Raw genomic sequence first — 19,184 nt, 5'->3', positions numbered from 1 at the left:
GTTTTACTACTAACTAGAGTTGTCAAAAGTACCGACTTCGGTATTGAAATTTAAAAAAAATTGTCGATACCAGCATTTTCCTCTAGCATTTTGAGCGCTGTTGAACGGATTCTTCAACACCTCTGATTGGCCGTTGTGTTGATGCGTTTAACATATATGTCTGTGAGCAACAATGATCAACACTTCAAAAAAATGTTGTCTTTGACACTCTTCATCGAGCACTTGCACAGATACACACGGTAGCATCTGAAAGCGGCGTCTATCAGCGGATCCAATATTAGGGATATTTTAAACGCTCCCATGTGTATCTCTGTAAGCGCTCTGTGAAGAGCGTCAAAGATGTCATTGGTGATCATTGTAGCCAATCACAAACATATTTGTTGTTGAGCGCTTAAACACAATGGCCAATCAGAGACATATATGTTGAGCACATCAACACAATGGCCAATCAGAGACATATATGTTGAGCGCATCAACACAATGGCCAATCAGAGACATATATGTTGAGCGCTTCAACACAATGGCCAATCAGAGACATATATGTTGAGCGCATCAACACAATGGCCAATCAGAGACATATATGTTGAGCGCTTCAACACAATGGCCAATCAGAGACATATGTTGAGCGTGTCAACACAATGGCCAATCAGAGACATATGTTGAGCACATCAACACAATAGCCAATCAGAGACATATATGTTGAGCGCGTCAACACAGTGGCCAATCAGAGACATATGTTGAGCGCATCAACACAGTGGCCAATAAGAGACATATGTTGAGCACAACACAATGTCCAATCAGAGACATATATGTTGAGCGCGTCAACACAATGGCCAATCAGAGACACATATGTTGAGCGTGTCAACACAGTGGCCAATCAGAGACATATGTTGAGCGCATCAACACAGTGGCCAATCAGAGACATATATGTTGAGCGTGTCAACACAGTAGCCAATAAGAGACATACATGTTGAGCGTGTCAACACAGTGGCCAATCAGAGGTCTACTAGCTAAGTACATTTGAAACTAGACAAGCAAATAATGATAAATCTATCAGATCACATGATTTTTTCAAACAAAAAAAAAACATTTTTATAAATTAATTATTTATCTAGTACAGATCAAATAAAATCACTGCTTCAAATTTATATACATTTATACAAAGCAAATGAATAGCTCTCTGACTTGTATAACTGCAGGGAAAATGCCATTTTGTTGCTAAATATATATTTTGGCAATAGTAATGATGACTCTGATTCTGTGAATCATTTTTTTAATTAGTTAATCAAAATGAATCACCCAAACAAACAGTTAAGTTCAAATGAATCAGACTTCCCCATGCTCACTACAGTTGTTGATGGTCTGTTTCACACATCTTCAATCCTGCTCCTGCAGGTCCGCCTTCCTGCAGAGTTTGTCTCCAACACACCAGCCTGGAAGTTTCCCGGGATCCTGGAGACCTGGAGCTGGTTCAGGTGTGTTTAATTAGGACTGGAGCTGAACTCTGCAGGATGGTGGGCCTTCAGGAGCAGGATTTGGACACCCCTGATTGTGAGCTTAGCAGCAGTGTAACCGCAACAACAGGCTCATGCTGCATGAAAGAACTGCAGCTGTGTGCAGAAAATAATGTGGTGTTTGTGTTCAGCTTCATAAAACTCTGCATCGCAAAAAGATTGTGCTGATAAGATGATTTACAATGCTTTTTCTCTATATTTTGTTCATACTTGTCAGTTTAGTGTGCAAATTGCAGCAATGTGGGCTCAGCAATGATTATGCATCATTACTGCAGATGCAAGATGCCGGACATTCACACATGCTGCGGTTTGCAGAAACAAAGAATTGGCAATTGTTTAGTGAAAAAATGGTTGAGAAATGTTTAAAGTGCCCCTATGCTATTTTAAATGTTTCTAATTTTGTTTTTTGAGGTCTCCTACAATAGGTTTACATGCATCCAAAATTGAAAAACACTTTAATGTCTCATACATTATAGCATCAACCCTTTTCTCACAGTGTCTAAACGGTTCGATGAAGGATTCAGTCTCTCTAAACCCCTCCTTTCCAAGAGCCTACTCTGCTTTGATTGGTCAGATGACCCAGTTTGTTGTGATTGGTCTACTCTGCTCTGAATGGTCAGATGACCCAGTTTGTTGTGATTGGTCTACTCTGCTCTGATTGGTCAGATGACCCAGTCTGTTGTGATTGGTCTGGTCTGCTCTGATTGGTCAGATGACCCAGTCTGTCGTGATTGGTCTACTCTGCTCTGATTGGTCAGATGACCCAGTCTGTCGTGATTGGTCTACTCTGCTCTGATTGGTCTGTTGCTCAGTCTGTCGTGATTGGTCTGCTCTGCTCTGATTGGTCAGATGGCTCAGTCTGTCGTGATTGGTCTACTCTGCTCTGATTGGTCTGTTGCCCAGTTTCTCATGATTGGTCTACTCTGCTCTGATTGGTCTGTTGCTCAGTCTGTCGTGATTGGTCTACTCTGCTCTGATTGGTCAGATGGCTCAGTCTGTCGTGATTGGTCTACTCTGCTCTGATTGGTCTGTTGCCCAGTTTGTCATGATTGGTCTACTCTGCTCTGATTGGTCTGTTGCTCAGTCTGTCGTGATTGGTCTGCTCTGCTCTGATTGGTCAGATAGACCAGTTTGTTGTGATTGGTCTACAGCTTACAACGCGTGTCGGAAATGAAACGTCATTACCATATCTGAATTTCAGCACCAAAGCTTCCTCAACGCCTGTATACTGTACGGTAATATGAACAGTAATGATGCTGTTGGTTTTACCGTATTAATTCCAGCATGAGTCCTCGTCCTTTTGAAGTGAAGGAAAGTGGATTTGCTTTCGCAGCAAAAAAAAAACACAGCGTCTTCTCGACATGTAAACGACACAAACCAAACCCCTACAGGCCTCAGCTACAACTACTCTGTTTGAAGGACCAAGTCAACGTTGTTCATGAGCAGCCAATAAAGACCATACCATTATGAAATATTTTTTTAAATGTATGTAGGTTCGAGCAGGAAGTGATCACATTTTACATGCACAAACAGCTATAATAGACAGGTAATATCCGAAAAAAAAAAACCCACAATAGGGGCACTTAAACAAATCAGCAGCAATACCATGTGGCAACTACCAATAGAAATGAATACATTTAATTACACATGATCTGTTTTCTGTCAGGTACCTTGGTGAAGTGAAGGAAAACTGGAGGACTTAATGTTACCATGACAGTATAACATTTTCATATCACGATAATTACTGAAACTTTATCATGGTATTGAATTACATTACAAGCACAAGCTAAGACAATTAAACTTCAGTGCTGTCCTCTTATTAATGAGCTTAATAACTTTTTTTTTCAAATAACAAAGATAACCTTGATAATTTAAATACAATAAAACAATACACAGTAAAATTGTATGAAGCAAACAAATGATTCCAACAAATGAAAGTGCAAAAACTATAAAGAACAATTATCAAGAATCAGAACATTTTCAACCAATATTTAGATATCTTTTCTGGGATGGCATGTTTTAGTTCAGATTCAAATGGAAAAATGTATTGGTGTAAACAAATGTTTGAAAATGTCATCTTTAAATATTTGATGTTGTTTGATACACACAATAGTAGCTAATACAAAAATCTGATTGGTTGTTTGAAAACATTTAAATACTGTATACTACATACTGTATTCCTGCTTTTTCCCAACCAGTTGATGGAAAAGAACAATAATTTATAATATAAAGTATCTAGAATTATTTACTGTATTTTGAGGTGTCCACGATAACTATCAAGCATGTTCATTTCCGCAATATATCGTATTGCAGAATACCAGCAGCTATTTTTTTCTGTTCTATGTGATTTGTCTTTGTCTATGAATTGGGAAAACGTGTGGAAAAGCATGAATTGTCGCCATTCTGTGAGTTTAATTCGTACGTTGATAATCGTTCATCTTGTACATGATGTATAATGCACTGCTGCAAATGATATACAAACACTTGCATAATGTACACTTTTAACAGCAAGAAAACTTGTCAAAATAATACAAAGTCTTATTTTAATTGACAATGCATCTCATTTGTGATCATATTTTCCATTGTAACGCAGCGCACCAATAACATTTGAGTACGAGCGCCCACTTCACCAACAACAATACAGCCACCTGACAGCTTCCAGTGATTAAAGTCACTGCATGCATGCACAATACTGTATGACACAACTAAGTACTACTTGATGTACTAGATGCATCAGTGCACCATGGGATACATGTGTTTTGTCAGAAGCTGCACCATGGGGAGTGATGTAATCTGCTTTCTATACAAAAAGACAAAGGAGGCTACGCATCTCTATGTTAAGCTGATAAACAAAGTCCTCCATTTTGTTCTTCAGAATCTGGGTTTGGCTGGAAGCCTCAACGTTTCGACTGTTTCCATGACACCCTGCAGCGATCCACACTTGACCATTGTCAGTGATTCACTTGTTCTCCTGTTCCCAAACTGGTCCGGCCTGTCGGGTTTGTCTGCGGCTGCCGCGTCTCTCCGCTACCTGCGTTAGTTTCATAAATGATGATGACACTCCTGCGCTTCAGATGTTCTCACATGAATGTTTGCATAGAGCCGGTGAGGTGAGGCGGGGACAGGAAGTTTGCGGCGACTTATTTGGCTAGATGGACTCAATCCAAATGTTGTGTTTTTTCTCACACACACACATTTTTCTCTCCGAGTAGAGACATGCAAGACTACAGGTGCAGACTTTCCCAAGACAACCTGCTCTACTGACTGACAAGTATCTGTTGTTCTCTGCTAGTTGCGACAGAGAAGGAGAGTTTTAAATGTCTTATTTTATAAGCTGTCCTAATAAAAACTATTATTATAAAAAATAAAATAAATAAAAAAATACATTTTACTGTTTTATTTCACTACTTTTGGCAAAATCATAAAAAATGGCAAAATCAGTAATTGTAATAATAATAAATATTACTATTAATAAAATAATAATTATTAGTATTATTATCATAGAATTTGAATTCTTAATGATGATGGTAATGATAATAATAATTATAATAATAATAATAATAATAATAATAATATATAGTTTTAAAATCACCTAAATTATTAAGTATTTTTATTATTGATAGTAATGTGTATATACAGTGCACACATTATATATATATATATATATATATATATATATATATATATATATATATATATATATATATATATATATATATATATATATATATACTGTATATATACCAGATATAATTTTTTTTATATCTATAGGTCATTAATGTAAGTGAGGATAGCAAAATAAAGTAAACTGTAACATATTATACCCAAAAATCCTTTATACAGTGGACTACCAGCAAAATGTATAAAAATTTGGGAGCAAAAATTATTCAGACACTTTGACCTGACCATGTTTTGCTTAAGTGTTTTTGCTTTAATTGCTAATCCGACATTTTTACACCACAGACTGAACAAAATTAAGCATTGCTGGTAATTGGTTGACCTAAACTGGTATTATCTTATTGTGTACTTACATTTAACAGCCATTCAACCTAACTCATTTGTGAGACAGTCTAACAGAAGGATTGCCAGAACCAGTGAAATATCAACTGATATGATAACTCTGAGTTCTTGTCATATTTTATTACCATTTTCTAATATATATTATTTTTATTTCTCTTAATATTGATACTAATGATAATTATAATAAAAATCATGATCACCATCATAATAATCAGCATCATAAATATTGTATGTGTATTTATTATTTATTATTATTATTAGTAGTAGTAGTAGTAGTAGAAATATATTGATATTAATACGGTAATCATAATAAATGTTATTATTAATAATTTTATTAATATGACTTTATTTTATATTAAAATGTTTTCGCAAACCTGCTTCACTGTTTTATTTTATGATGTATTTATTTATTTTTTAATTTGATGGCTGTTTTTTTCTGCAAAATCAATGTCATGTAATGCAACCACCAGATTTCCCCCAAGAGAACCTGCTGAATAACTGACGGGTGTCTATTGTTCTCCGCTGGTTGTGGGTTGTGAGGGAGAAACGTGTGTGTGTGTGTGTGTGTGTGTGTGTGTGTGTGTGTGTGTGTGTGTGTGTGTGTGTGTGTGTGTGTGTGTGTGTGTGTGTGTGTGTGTGTGTGTGTGTGTGTGTGTGTGTATGTGTGTGTGGAGGTTTTCCATGTCGAGCTCTCTGCAGTGACCGTGACCGCTTGTTGCCGTGTGTCAGTCATGCATAAAGCAGAAGGAATGCGGATGTCACACGTCCGTTTTTAAAAGAGCTTAGAGTACCTGCATGCAAAGAGCTCCTCTCAGACACATCAAAGCCGAGTCAAGTTTTCTGAAAGGCTGTTAGTGTGTGTTTTTGCTGTAAAATGTCACTGCACATCTTGGTCTGGTATCAATTTCAATATTTTTTACTTGTATTAATTCGGTAACTGCCTCGAATCAAGTTGAGTTTGACTCGAGCCAAAACAAATCAGATTTTTCATCTGTTTGAATAAATTATCTAAAAGTGGATTGAGGAAGAAGCTTTTCCTGTAACGTATCGGGAAGGAAGGTTCGGGTGTGTCTTTGTGGCCACATGCACACTGTTGAGTTTGTTTTGGGAGTCACATTTAAATGCAGGATTTAATCCTCTAAATCATTGTTAAGTGAGTATGAAATACATGAGTCACTCCCGAACATGGCATGCTTGATGTGCTGGTAACCATAGCAACATTTTGGAGTCTCAGTCAGTGTTGGACTGATTTTTATTTTTTTCATAGTATCTATTAATTTATTCAAAAATATTTTTAAAATGCAGTTCATACATACTGTCCACTCACTTGGATATGGATTTTGGTGAATTAAAGTTGTTGTTGTTTTACATGTCATGAATTGATTTGACATAATCTCATGAAAAATGTAAGGGTTGATAAAGCATATATATACACCCACACCCACACATAATATATATATATACATACATATACACACATGCACGCATGCATACATACATACTTACATACATACATACATAAACAAACATAATGACTAGCCTTGATATAATATTAAGTAATAACATTTTCTTTAATTAAATATATTTTTAAGATAAAAGGTAAATACAGTTGTGGTCAGAATCACCCCTTGTAAATACGATCAAATATGGCTGTTAAAATAATTCTGCATTGTTTATCCTTTTGATCTTTCAATAAAATAATATGGCCAAAATAATGGCCAATAAAATTAATGGCACCCCTAGAATTTTTAATGAGTAAAATCTCTCTGAAGTATATTCCCATTAATATTGAAATTTTTAGCACACCAGGGTGACTAGGGACATGAAGTTGTCTAGTTATGACTTCTTGTTTCACAGGAGTTTAAATATGAGAAAACATAAAGGCCAAATGTCCTTAATCATCCATCACAATGAGTAAAACCAAAGAATATAGTTCTAATGTGCAGCAAAAAATTGTTGAGCTTCACAAAATAGAAAGTGGCTGTAAGAAAATAGCTAAATAATTGAAAATCCCCATTTCCACCATCAAGGCAATAATTAAGAAGTTCCAATCAACTAAAGATGTTACAAATTTGCCAGGACGAAGACGTGTGTCTATATTGTCTTAATGTACGGTGAGGAGGACAGTTTCAGTGACTCTCCAATGATCACAGATGGTGAATTGCAGAGATTAGTTGAGTCTTGGGATCAAAAAGTAAAAAATAACTAAATAAATAAATAAAATAAAATAAACATCACCACGTCCCATGTTTGGGAAGGTTTATATATAAATTCATGTATAAAAAAATGCATGCCAACAGTTTAAACAACTATTATAAACCAAAATAATATTAAATTGTGATGGAGCACAATTATTGTTTGCTGTGGGTTCAGTTAAACCCATAAAGAAAACTGTCGTAGAGGTGAACACGGCAGCTCCCATGATTCCACACTCCATCACTGTCTCATCTTTGTCATTGTTTTGAATAAGCGACCTCTAGCGGTGAAACTTACATACTGTGCCTTTAACGTGAAATATAATTCACATGAACTAAGAGAAACAATAATTTCACAACATTTATTAATTTTTTATACTAGTTCATTTTTAATATTAAGTTTTATAAATTCACATTAGTACATTCACCTACATTAATAATGCTGTAAAACTGATCATTGTAAGTAGATGCCTAATGTTAATGAAGGAATATTGTAAAATGTTACCCACCATTTTATTAACAGCATTTATGCCCAGGACAGATAAAAAGCATCACACATCAACCGCCCACATAGTTACTGGTTTCACTCTTGTGATTTGATTGTTCTCTGATTTATCATCACTGTTAAAGTAATGTTTCCAATAAGCTTCTTATGATGAGAATGGAAGTGTGTGATTTATTTAGCATTTTCTTACATTCGAGAAATGGAATGAAAATTAATAAATGAAGGAAAGAACAATTTTGTGTTACTTAAGTAGTAGTTTACCAAGTAATAGTTTTACCAAACATGTTCCTGGAAGTTTAACATGTCAAGTTTAAAAGTTTAGGCTTACAGCCAGGGTTAGGTGCTTCTACATTCACCTATAATTTCCCTCTGAATGTAGGAAGTTAGGTGTAGGGTTAGGTTTAAGGGTAGGGATAGGACTAAAATTTTCGGACAGGAATGTTGTTCCATTATCAACAAAATATGTTGATCCAGTAACGCGTCTAACTCGGCAAAATTAGGATGTGCCTTAATTACTAGTTGTCAAAGGTTGATATTTAGTTTTTTTTTTTTTTTTTTTTTAGCATTGGATAAAAAGTGTTTCTGTTTACCCCGATAAGTGTTAGACTTTTATTATGACAGTACCAGGACTTTTATTTTGACAGCGCCCATTCGGGAGCCTCCATTCTCTGTCTTCATTCGTTTAATGTCTTTGTCTAATAGCAACAGTTCTGTCTAATAGCAACTTTATATCCTTGATTTCAACCTGTGCTGCACTATATCCAGTTGGCCACTTTTAATGTGCCATATTCATTTCATATTCACTGTGTATTGTATGTAAATTTAGCATTACTGGTCTTTTATTTAGGAAAATATGATTCCCAGTGCGCACAGACTTACTGAGGTTACTATTGGTTACAGTGTTTACTTCCCATTTAGTCTGGTTTTTAACAGTTTCTTTATTTGTTTTGCATGTTTATTTTTTTCATATTGATTAATTTCCAAATTATTTTTAATTTAGTAAATGTTGAGTAAAATACATACATTTCAGTTGCACTTTATTTTACACTAGGTGCACTTACATGTAGGGGAGAGCGGGGCACAACCTAACGCTTTTTGACTTTCTCAGTTTGTGTAAATCTACTTATGGTTCAGAGTATTTATTTTTTCCCACATTAATTTCCCACATGTCTAGTACAATTATGTGTTTTTGTTTTATTAATACAGTATATACTTTTTTCTTGATATACCCCGAAAGAATGGAAGTGAAATGTGACAACATGCCCCATAGGTGGGGTACATTGTAACATGTGTGGGGTACATTGTAACATGACATATGGCAGCTTAAAATGTTATCTGATCTAATAAAAAAAATATACAAAACAAACTAAAATATTTTCTAAATAAAATACAATTAAAAAACTTTTTCATATAAAATAATGGCAATTTTTAATAATTAAATATAAACTCATTTTTGAGTTTTGACTACGAACACATGAAAACACAGCTATACAACATAGTTCAAAACAAATAAATAATTAGTAATTTCTGGACATTGACTCTCAGTCTTTATTCACCTTTTTCTCACGTTTTCTTAATAAAATTAATAAAAGTATAGTATATAATAGCATATTTCTAACAGGGGCACATTGTAACGCAGTGTGACAACATGCCCCGCCTGCACAACTGGGATTTAAACCCGGCTAGTGTCTTCTGCTAGTTAGCGAAGCATTAAAGAACTATCTCAACTGTTAAATAACATCTTGGAGATTAAAATAATATCAGATTTGTCTTATTTTAACTAAACACAAAAAATAGAGATGAAAAATTAACTTAAGTAAGAAATTTACTTTTGCTATGGTTAAATAAATGTCTATGGATATCTTCCAAAAAAATAAAATAATTTTGGCGTTTTTTTTTTTCTATATAGTGTTGATATGGCAACTAGTAAATAAACAAAGTTCCGTCATCCAAGCATGTGCGGAAGTATTTAAAACAAGCGTGTTACAACTAACCCCGCGTTAGGTTGTGCCCCGCGCTCCCCTACTTACTGTGAACTTACAGTAGAAAGTACTGGGTGATATAAGATAACTACATGGGTAAAGGATAGGTTTAGGAGTAGGTTCAGGGTTAGCATGTAGTTATTACTCAGTTATTGTAGTTACTATAGCAAGTATGTACATGGGGAACAGGACTGTCAAATAAAGTGCTACCTAAATTTAATCGAAACGTCTTATTTTCTAACTTTAAATAGTTTGATGTTTCTCTCAAATATTGTTCACAAATCTGTCTAAATCTGTGTAAGTGAGCACTTCTCCTTTGCTGAGATAATCCATCCACCTCACAGATGTGTCATATCAAGATGCTGATTAGTTAGCAGGATTATTGCACAGGTGTGCCTTAGGCTGGCCACAATAAAAGGCCACTCTAAAATGTGCAGTTTTACTGTATTGCGGGGGGTCCGAAAACCAGTCATTATCTGGTGTGACCACCATTTGCCTCACGCAGTGCAACACGTCGGCTTCACATCGACCATCAGCCTCCCAGCTCTCAAAGATAGTGGTATCAGCCATCAAAAAAATCCATATTGTTCAACCAGTAGTACGTTCCCGCTTTTTAGAGCTTGACAGCCCTGACCACTTTCTGCTTTTGTTGTATGGAAAAGAGCAGCATAAACATTCGGCTAAACATCTCCTTTTGTTTTCCATGGAAGGAAAACAGGTTTGGGACATGATGAAGATGAATGAATGATGACCTACTTTAATTTTAGGACAAACTGGTCATCATTAATCTCTCCAGGAGCAAACAACAGGCTGCTTTTCTGAGCCCAATGCTTGTACTCTTCAGCGAGAGCTCTTCAATCATGTGTATGTGTTGTAAACAAGCGACCGGAGATCCGATGCGTGTTGTTACACTCAGTCCAAAGTGTTCAAGCATGCGCAAACACTAAATCCGCTTTGCACCATGCTTAGAGACGTTCTGTACCACCTAACTTTAGGCTGGCGTGCCGAGATGGGCGGAGGTCAGGCCGGCTCGCTGTTGTCTTCCATTGCTGTGTGTTTTTTTCAAAGGTCTTCTCTGTGCTCTGCTCACTGTCTGTTCCTTTCTTCACAATGCATTGCATATTCAGAAGCAGCAGCATGTAGGTATATTAAAACAACTTCCACCAGCTGCATGGCCTCTCTTTGTTTCTTTTTTTTTTTCTTCCTGTTTTCTTTACTCTTCTGCAATAAGTTTCACAATATTCTGACAGTCATCCTGAAGGAGAAGCACTTTAAAAAAAAAAAATTTTTTTTTTAAAAGACAAATTAAACTGAGTTCTTTGGTTTTGTTTAAAGGGACACTTCACTCAAATGTAAATCCTGTCAGTATTTACTGACATTCATGTCATTCCCAACCAAACCTATATGCTGTTATTTTTCTCTGCGGAACACACACACATACACTCACACAAAAGAATCTTTTCCATAAAACAGTAGTTCAAAGTGACCATGCCTGTCAAATTTCCCCCAAAAACCACCATTAAAAGCGCTATAGTCTTCTGAAGTCATATGATAGCTTTCCACAGAAAAAATAACAGCATATGGTGAGTAAATAATGACAGAATTTTTATTTTGCGGTGAAATATTCCTTTCCTACAGTATATATTGAAATGTTCAAACCCTGTTTTGAAATGCTTTGTATTTTTGCTCATCCGAGTGTCTTTGTTTGTTCTCCACCCTTTCATCCCGTTGTTCATGTCTCTGTCTCAGTGTTTAATGTCTTTTGACCGTGTCATTGTCCCCATGTTTGCCCGTCTGTGGTGTGTGTTCAGTGCGATGGCATGGTTATAATGCACGTTGGGACTTATCTGGCTTCTCTCCCTCTATAACTCTATCTTTCTTTCTTGCCTACTCCACCCTAACTCGATCAGTCTCTTTAACCTTACTACATTTTTTTTTCTCACTTGAATCACATGATTATGAGTCCGTTTCCTGTTGTCCTCTCTCTTAACGGACGTCTGTCCCTCTTCTCTGCAGGGGACGTGCTTTTCCAGATGGCAGAGGTCCACCGGCAGATTCAAGTGCAGTTAGAGGAAATGGTGTGTACCCTTCTCACACACAGTCCATTTCTCCTCTTTATTAAAGGATTATTTAGCATAGATTACATTCCAACAGTTTTTGACATGTTTGCAGGTTCAATACAAGTTTAAACAGCTAACTTGAGCTGTAAAGCAGACTCCACCCATAGGAATTGCATCAAAAGGAGGATTTACAAGTTTGCATGTTAATGTAACCGCTTAATCAAAACTCAATGTTTCTACCTTTACTTCAGTTGCAGTTTTTACTGTAACACTTTGTTTTAAGGTGACTTGTGTTACATGTAATTACTGTATTAATAACAGTAAATGATGCATAAAGGGTATGTTTACACGGCAGTGATGTACTAAAAATGGAAAAGGTTTTCCTTTCGCATTTTTCACGTACAGATGACAATGTTGTAAAACAATCCTGTTCACACAGATCCTTGAAAACCAATAAAAAAGCTGTATAATTTTTCCAGGCCAGTAGTTGGCGATGTCACTTTGTAAAGAAACACTAGGCACCTATAGAGTGAACACGTAATACACATTCGCATGATTTCACCGTTTTCACAGATTCATGTTTTTGTAGTTTACACTGAGACGATAACGATATCGTTTTCATAAACTTTCACTTTGAAACCCTTTTTAAAAACGTTCGCGTTTTCAGGCCCCCAAAACACCGTTGTCGTGTAAACGAACGGCCAAAACACAAAACGTTTTCTGTTTTTAGCTGAAAATGGTATTGTGTGAACTACATGTATAGTAATATTACTTGGTGCTGAAATGTATAATTGCCCTGTAACAAGGACACCTTAAAATAAAGTGTAACTTTAAAGTTTTTTTCTTTTTCTTTTAAAAACAAAATTGATGAATAATTCGTTTCTGTGCTCATCAACATTATTCTAAAAATGCGGTCGATGGTGTATCTGAACCCACATATCATAGTATAATCTGCACAAATAATACAATTATATAATAAATTCTATACTTTTATATTAATAAATAATAAATGACATAATTAATAAAAAGTCAATTTAACGAACTTCACTCAATTTTTCTGCTCTTTTTTTACAGTTGAAATGCTTCCACAACGAGCTGCTGTCGGAGCTGGAGAAGAAGGTGGAGTTGGACGCGAGATACCTGACTGTGAGTCCGCACCTCATCCCACTCCTTACAGGCTGACAAGACGCACATTGAGCTCACTAACACTCTGAACAGAAGTGCTTCTCATCTACTTTAGTAATACACATTCCTCTGTTGGGCACTGATTGGCACAATCAACACACACACTCTGCACACACACACTTTTCACAATACATTTAGTTTCTGATTAATTAAACCAATCTAAGGTTGTTGTTTGTTTCAGTTGGAAATGCATTAGATTATGGAAGTAAAATGGATTGAAAATGGCGTTTTAGGTTGACTTTAAAGGTGTAAACCTAGTGGGATGCTTCAGTATGTTGGATTTTTAATGCCACACATGGCATCCAGTTACCATTTCAGACATATACAGTACTACAATTCAACGTTTTCCTCAGTTCGGGTTGGTGAGATTTTTTTTAATGTTTTTAATAGAAGTCTCTTATGCTTATCATGCATGTAAACAAAAAAAAACTGTAATTAATACTTAAGTATTAATTTTTTTTTTTTTTTTTTATCTTACTGATGCCAAACTTTTGAATGGTAGTTAAATAGGGTAATTTAGCATTTTTGAGTCATATTTTGCCTTGCCTCTTGGCAGTCTAATGAAACATTGAGCCAAAAATATGTAAAAAATCTGGATGACACTGTTTTTGCTGTTTTGATGATATACTCCACATTTTGGCAAATGTAGAAGGTAATTTGCAAACAGTTTATATTTACGGAGTGTCTATTTACACTATGTGCAAACAGTCCGCCTTGTTGACAGAGGCTATTTACACTAACTCCGCCCACTGACGTCTGGTGGGCCAGACAAAATTACAGTGGACGCTGGATTGCCAACAGTAGCAATAGTGCAGGGGTAAGATGCATGGCAAAAGTTTTGATGCAAATTGACCCAAGTTCGAATCCGCCTTTTGCTGAACTCACTCTACTTCCTTTTCCCATCACATATCAGATCAGAAATGCATTTACTTTCAATAAAAATGAAGAATATATTCGAAAAGTGGAAATAAATTGTCTAACGTGTGTTTAATAATCAAGTGTTTATCGGTTAGAGTTAGGGGTAGGTGTAGGGACGGCTTTATTGTCCCAATAAGCCAGCATCAATTTGATAATTTTAATAAACATAATCATTTACACTGTTATTATTGCATACCTTTTAATGTACAACAACAGTGAGGTGCAAATAGTATCTGCCACTATTTATAAATATAAATACCATCTAACTACTAATTACACTTATTGCAAAGAAAATACTGATATTTACTAATACTGGTATTTAAAATTCTGATGAATGTGTAGAAAATGTGTTGACTACAAAGTATATATATATATATATATATATATATATATATATATATATATATATATATATATATATATATATATATATATATATATATATATATATATATATATATATATATATATATATATATATATACATATACTGTTAACTAGGCTACTTTCTTAGTATGTGGTATGCCATTCCAAACATACCCAAAGATCTTGAAGATCTACATCTTCAGACATTGGTCTTGCTTTCTTTTTTAGCAACGGCCCTGTTTTCCCGTCATTCCTGTTTCCACTATTTTCAACAAATGAAAGTACACAATTTGCGGGAGATTAAAGTATGTTTGGAGCAGTGCTGAGAGAGATATCTTTAGGCCGTGAGTGGGTTGGAGAGGAGCTGTGTAGAGCAGTTCATTGGGGGGGTTGGGCGACTGGGATTGGGCGTGACTTGTCTTCACTTTGTATTCAGATAAAATTAATGCCTTGCTGTCTTGTCTTAGTTCTGGAGAGAGCGGTCTGCAGTCGTTTCCCATGGAAACCAAACAATTTTTTTTCTTTTTCCTCAGTCCGCACATTCTGTGCAAACATGTTGAGTTTCTGCTTCGGAGTCTATTTAGGTCTGTAAGATTATTATGATATTCATTTTGTGGTGCTGCTGTAAGAACACAGTTTTATAAAGATTTATTGTGACATAACGTATAAATATGTTTCAAAGGTTCCAAATGCATGTTCTGTTCTGCCCACAACAAATCAAAGATGAATGCTATTAAATACGGAAGCCCTGAACCGCAACAAAAAAACATTTCGAGATTAAAGTCGAAACATTTCGAGATTAAAGTCGAAACATTTCGAGATTAAAGTCGAAACATTTCGAGATTAAAGTCGAAACATTTCGAGATTAAAGTCGAAACATTTCGAGATTAAAGTCGAAACATTTCGAGATTAAAGTCGAAACATTTCGAGATTAAAGTCGAAACATTTCGAGATTAAAGTCGAAACATTTCGAGATTAAAGTCGAAACATTTCGAGATTAAAGTCGAAACATTTCGAGATTAAAGTCGAAACATTTCGAGATTAAAGTCGAAACATTTCGAGATTAAAGTCGAAACATTTCGAGATTAAAGTCGAAACATTTCGAGATTAAAGTCGAAACATTTCGAGATTAAAGTCGAAACATTTCGAGATTAAAGTCGAAACATTTCGAGATTAAAGTCGAAACATTTCGAGATTAAAGTCGAAACATTTCGAGATTAAAGTCGAAACATTTCGAGATTAAAGTCGAAACATTTCGAGATTAAAGTCGAAACATTACCAGAATACAGTCTCCTGTAGAAGTTGCGTGTGTGCTTGCCGTTATTTCACATTGCCGCACAGGCATTCATGCGTGTGCGTGCGTGCGTGTGTGTGTGTGTGTGTGTGTGTGTGTGTGTGTGTGTGTGTGTGTGTGTGTGTGTGTGTGTGTGTGTGTGTAAACTGGATCTACACAAAATAATAGCTTTACTTTTATCTTGCCTTTCAACAAAAGGAAAATCTACAGGTCTACCAACATGGCATTAGGCTATAGGACATTATAAAATATATTGTGCAGAAATAGACTTTAGCCTACAGGCGAAAACACTTTTCAGACTGGATCAAGATATCCAGCTTAATGAATGAATGCATGAATGAGGCATTTATATAGTGCTTTCATACGTTTACTGTAGGCCTACACTTAAAAGCGCTTTACAATCATTTCAGGGAATCTCTCCTCAACCACCACCAGTGGTTATTATATTTGAGGAAATCACGGGATCCGGCCAAATGATTGGATACAGAATGATGCACTTAAAATGTATCCAGAACGGTGAAGAGGGAATCAGTGCGGTTACTGTTAAGTGTTCTCGACCCAGATAGTGTTGCCCTATTATAGACGAGCACGAAAACACGTCAAAAACACTGCCACATAAAGTTTCGACCAGATTGTGAACCTACTCCGGCGGAGTCTGTGCTCGTCTATAGGCAACGGCATGATAATGCATGTTGGTAGATTGGCACCTGTCGAATTTTCTTTTTGTTGAAAGCCCAAATAAAAGTAAAAAGCTACTATTTTGTGTAGATCCATGTCCGAGGCAGTTCGTCTTCACAAGTGCATTTCTTTACACAGACACACACACACACACAAAATTCTGAATTGGAAACACGGCCTATGCACCAGTGGACGCGCGCTGTTATGAATGCACACACACGCAACTTCTACAGAAGAATGTATTCTCGAAACATTTCGACTTTATTCTCGAAACATTCGACTTTATTCTCGAAACATTTCGACTTTATTCTCGAAACTTTTCGACTTTATTCTCGAAACTTTTCGACTTTATTCTCGAAACTTTTCGACTTTATTCTCGAAACATTTCGACTTTATTTTCATTTCGGATTTATTTATTTTTATATGTTGCGTTTCAGGGCTTCCGTAATTAAATGCTTAGTTCACCCAAAAATAAAAAAAGTATCCCATAATTTACTCACCCTCAATCCTTCCTAGGTGTTTCTTCTTTCAGCCAAACACAATCTGAGTTATATTTGAAAATATCATGGCTCTTCCAAACTTTATAATGGGAGTGAATAGTAACCGAGATTTTGAAGCCCAACAAAGCGCATCCATCCATCATAAAAGTAATCCATACGGCCCCAGGGGGTTCATAAAGGCCTTCTGAAGCCAAGCAATGCGTTTTTGACAGAAAAATATCCATAATTGTAACTTTATAAACTAGAATCACTGGCTTCCGTACGCGAGTCTAGTTCCGGCGGAAGAGTGACCTCTGACCCGACGTATGACACATTGACAAACGCAGAAGCAAAGAGCAAAACAAAACACCAGTACGATTTAGAAGTCTAAAACGAGAATTTTTACAGAGAAATGTCGGAAGAGCTTGAGTTTGTTGCCCAGCCCTATTAGTTTGAACCGCGAGAGGCGTCGACTCACCTAAGATTACGTTACTCCTATATCCTACGTCATGCGTCAGGTCAAAGGTCACTCTTCCGCCGGAACTAGACTTGCATACAACCGTTACCGGAAGCCAGTGATTATAGTTTCTAAAGTTATAAATATGGATATTTTTCTTACAAAAACCCATTGCTTCGCTTTAGAAGGCCTTTATTAAACTCCCTATGGATTACTTTTATGATGGATGGATGCGCTTCTTTGGGCTTCAAAAAACAAGGTACTATTCACTCCCATCATAAAGCTAGGAAGAGCCAGGATATTTTTAATACCAACTGTGTTTGGCTGAAAGAAGAAAGTCTCATAAATCTATGATGGCTTGAGGGTGAGTAAATTACATGATAATTTTCATTTTTGGGGTGAACTAACCCTTTAATTGAAGTTAACCAGCCACAAGCTCCATCTCTTGTATTCCATGAGAAATCATGATCCATAACACATTAGACTTGATTTATATTTATTCCTGTTGTGCTTTGTGAATCATTCATGTGGTGAGAAAAGGGGATCATGGCTGGCAAAGCAGAATCTTCCTTTCTCTCGCTGAAGATAGAGCGATCACTCGCATGTAACGTTGTCTTTGTAGATACATTCCTGCTGTGCAAGAATCTGGTTGAGCTGCCAAACTATTTATAGATGTGTAGTCTAGAGATCATTCTCTCGACATAACTTGTGTAGGATGTGCGAAGATTCGTATATCTAGAAATGTTCCCATCCAAGTGTATCAGCCTCCAGAATTTGGCCGTGAGCCCTGTTGTGCGGTTGGGAGTGAAGGCCTTCACTTCTTCCTTCTGCAGACATCAGAATGCACTGCCCTGAAACCCCAGACCTTCAGCTCTGTTCCAGACACTAGTGAGTTGTCTGGCTTTTCAAGGCATCATGGGATCCTGACTTGAAGGCTGTTCCCAGCAGTTGCTGGCAGAACTGTTGCTGCCTTCACTGAAATTTAGGCCATATTCTACACGATACTGGATCACATAAATTAAATAAGTACACAAAATATTGATTTGACTGAGTTTTAATCTTTTATCAGCTCACCAAATGCAAAACTTCCATGAAGAAACCCGTCCTACAAAGCGTATAACGCTGCTGACTTCAGTAACCCGGATGAGCCTGTGTTATCTGTTATCAAGGAATAACATACTGCTGGATGGCACGATTGACCAATCAGAATCAAGTATTCCACAGAGCCGTGTAATAAGTAAGGGATAATGTGGAGCGAGGCGGTTGTTACCGCTTCGCGTCGGGGTTGTATTCGCTATAACAACCGCCTCGCTCTACATTATCCCGCTTATTACATGGCTACCTACCAAATAAATCAATAATTTGACACAAAATATTGATTTAAATAGGAGTTTATTGATTTAAAACGATTGTATTGCTTCCTCTAAAGAAAATAGTCCGTTCCGTCTCTACGGTTAGAATCCTGCGTCCATAGCAACGCTCTGTTTTTCATGGCAACGGTGTGTTATCCTTAGCAGCGGTCTGTTATCAA

General features: G+C 36.3%; 1 protein-coding gene across 3 annotated transcripts in view; it reads left to right on the top strand.

The window, feature by feature from the left end:
• The window catches only part of baiap2a (BAR/IMD domain containing adaptor protein 2a), a 103,645-nt gene that overhangs the window by 51,494 nt on the left and 32,967 nt on the right, over nt 1–19,184 (top strand). For all 3 annotated transcript variants that reach the window (XM_081382738.1, XM_081382737.1, XM_081382739.1), the window contains exons 4-5: nt 12,233–12,294; nt 13,351–13,422. In XM_081382738.1, the coding sequence (XP_081238864.1) occupies nt 12,233–12,294; nt 13,351–13,422 (134 nt within the window). The remainder of the gene's footprint in view (nt 1–12,232; nt 12,295–13,350; nt 13,423–19,184) is intronic.

This window comes from Scardinius erythrophthalmus (genome assembly GCF_964197995.2).
Source record: "Scardinius erythrophthalmus genome assembly, chromosome: 1".
Lineage (NCBI taxonomy): Eukaryota > Metazoa > Chordata > Actinopteri > Cypriniformes > Leuciscidae > Scardinius > Scardinius erythrophthalmus.
This window is presented reverse-complemented; position numbering and strand designations above follow the sequence as displayed.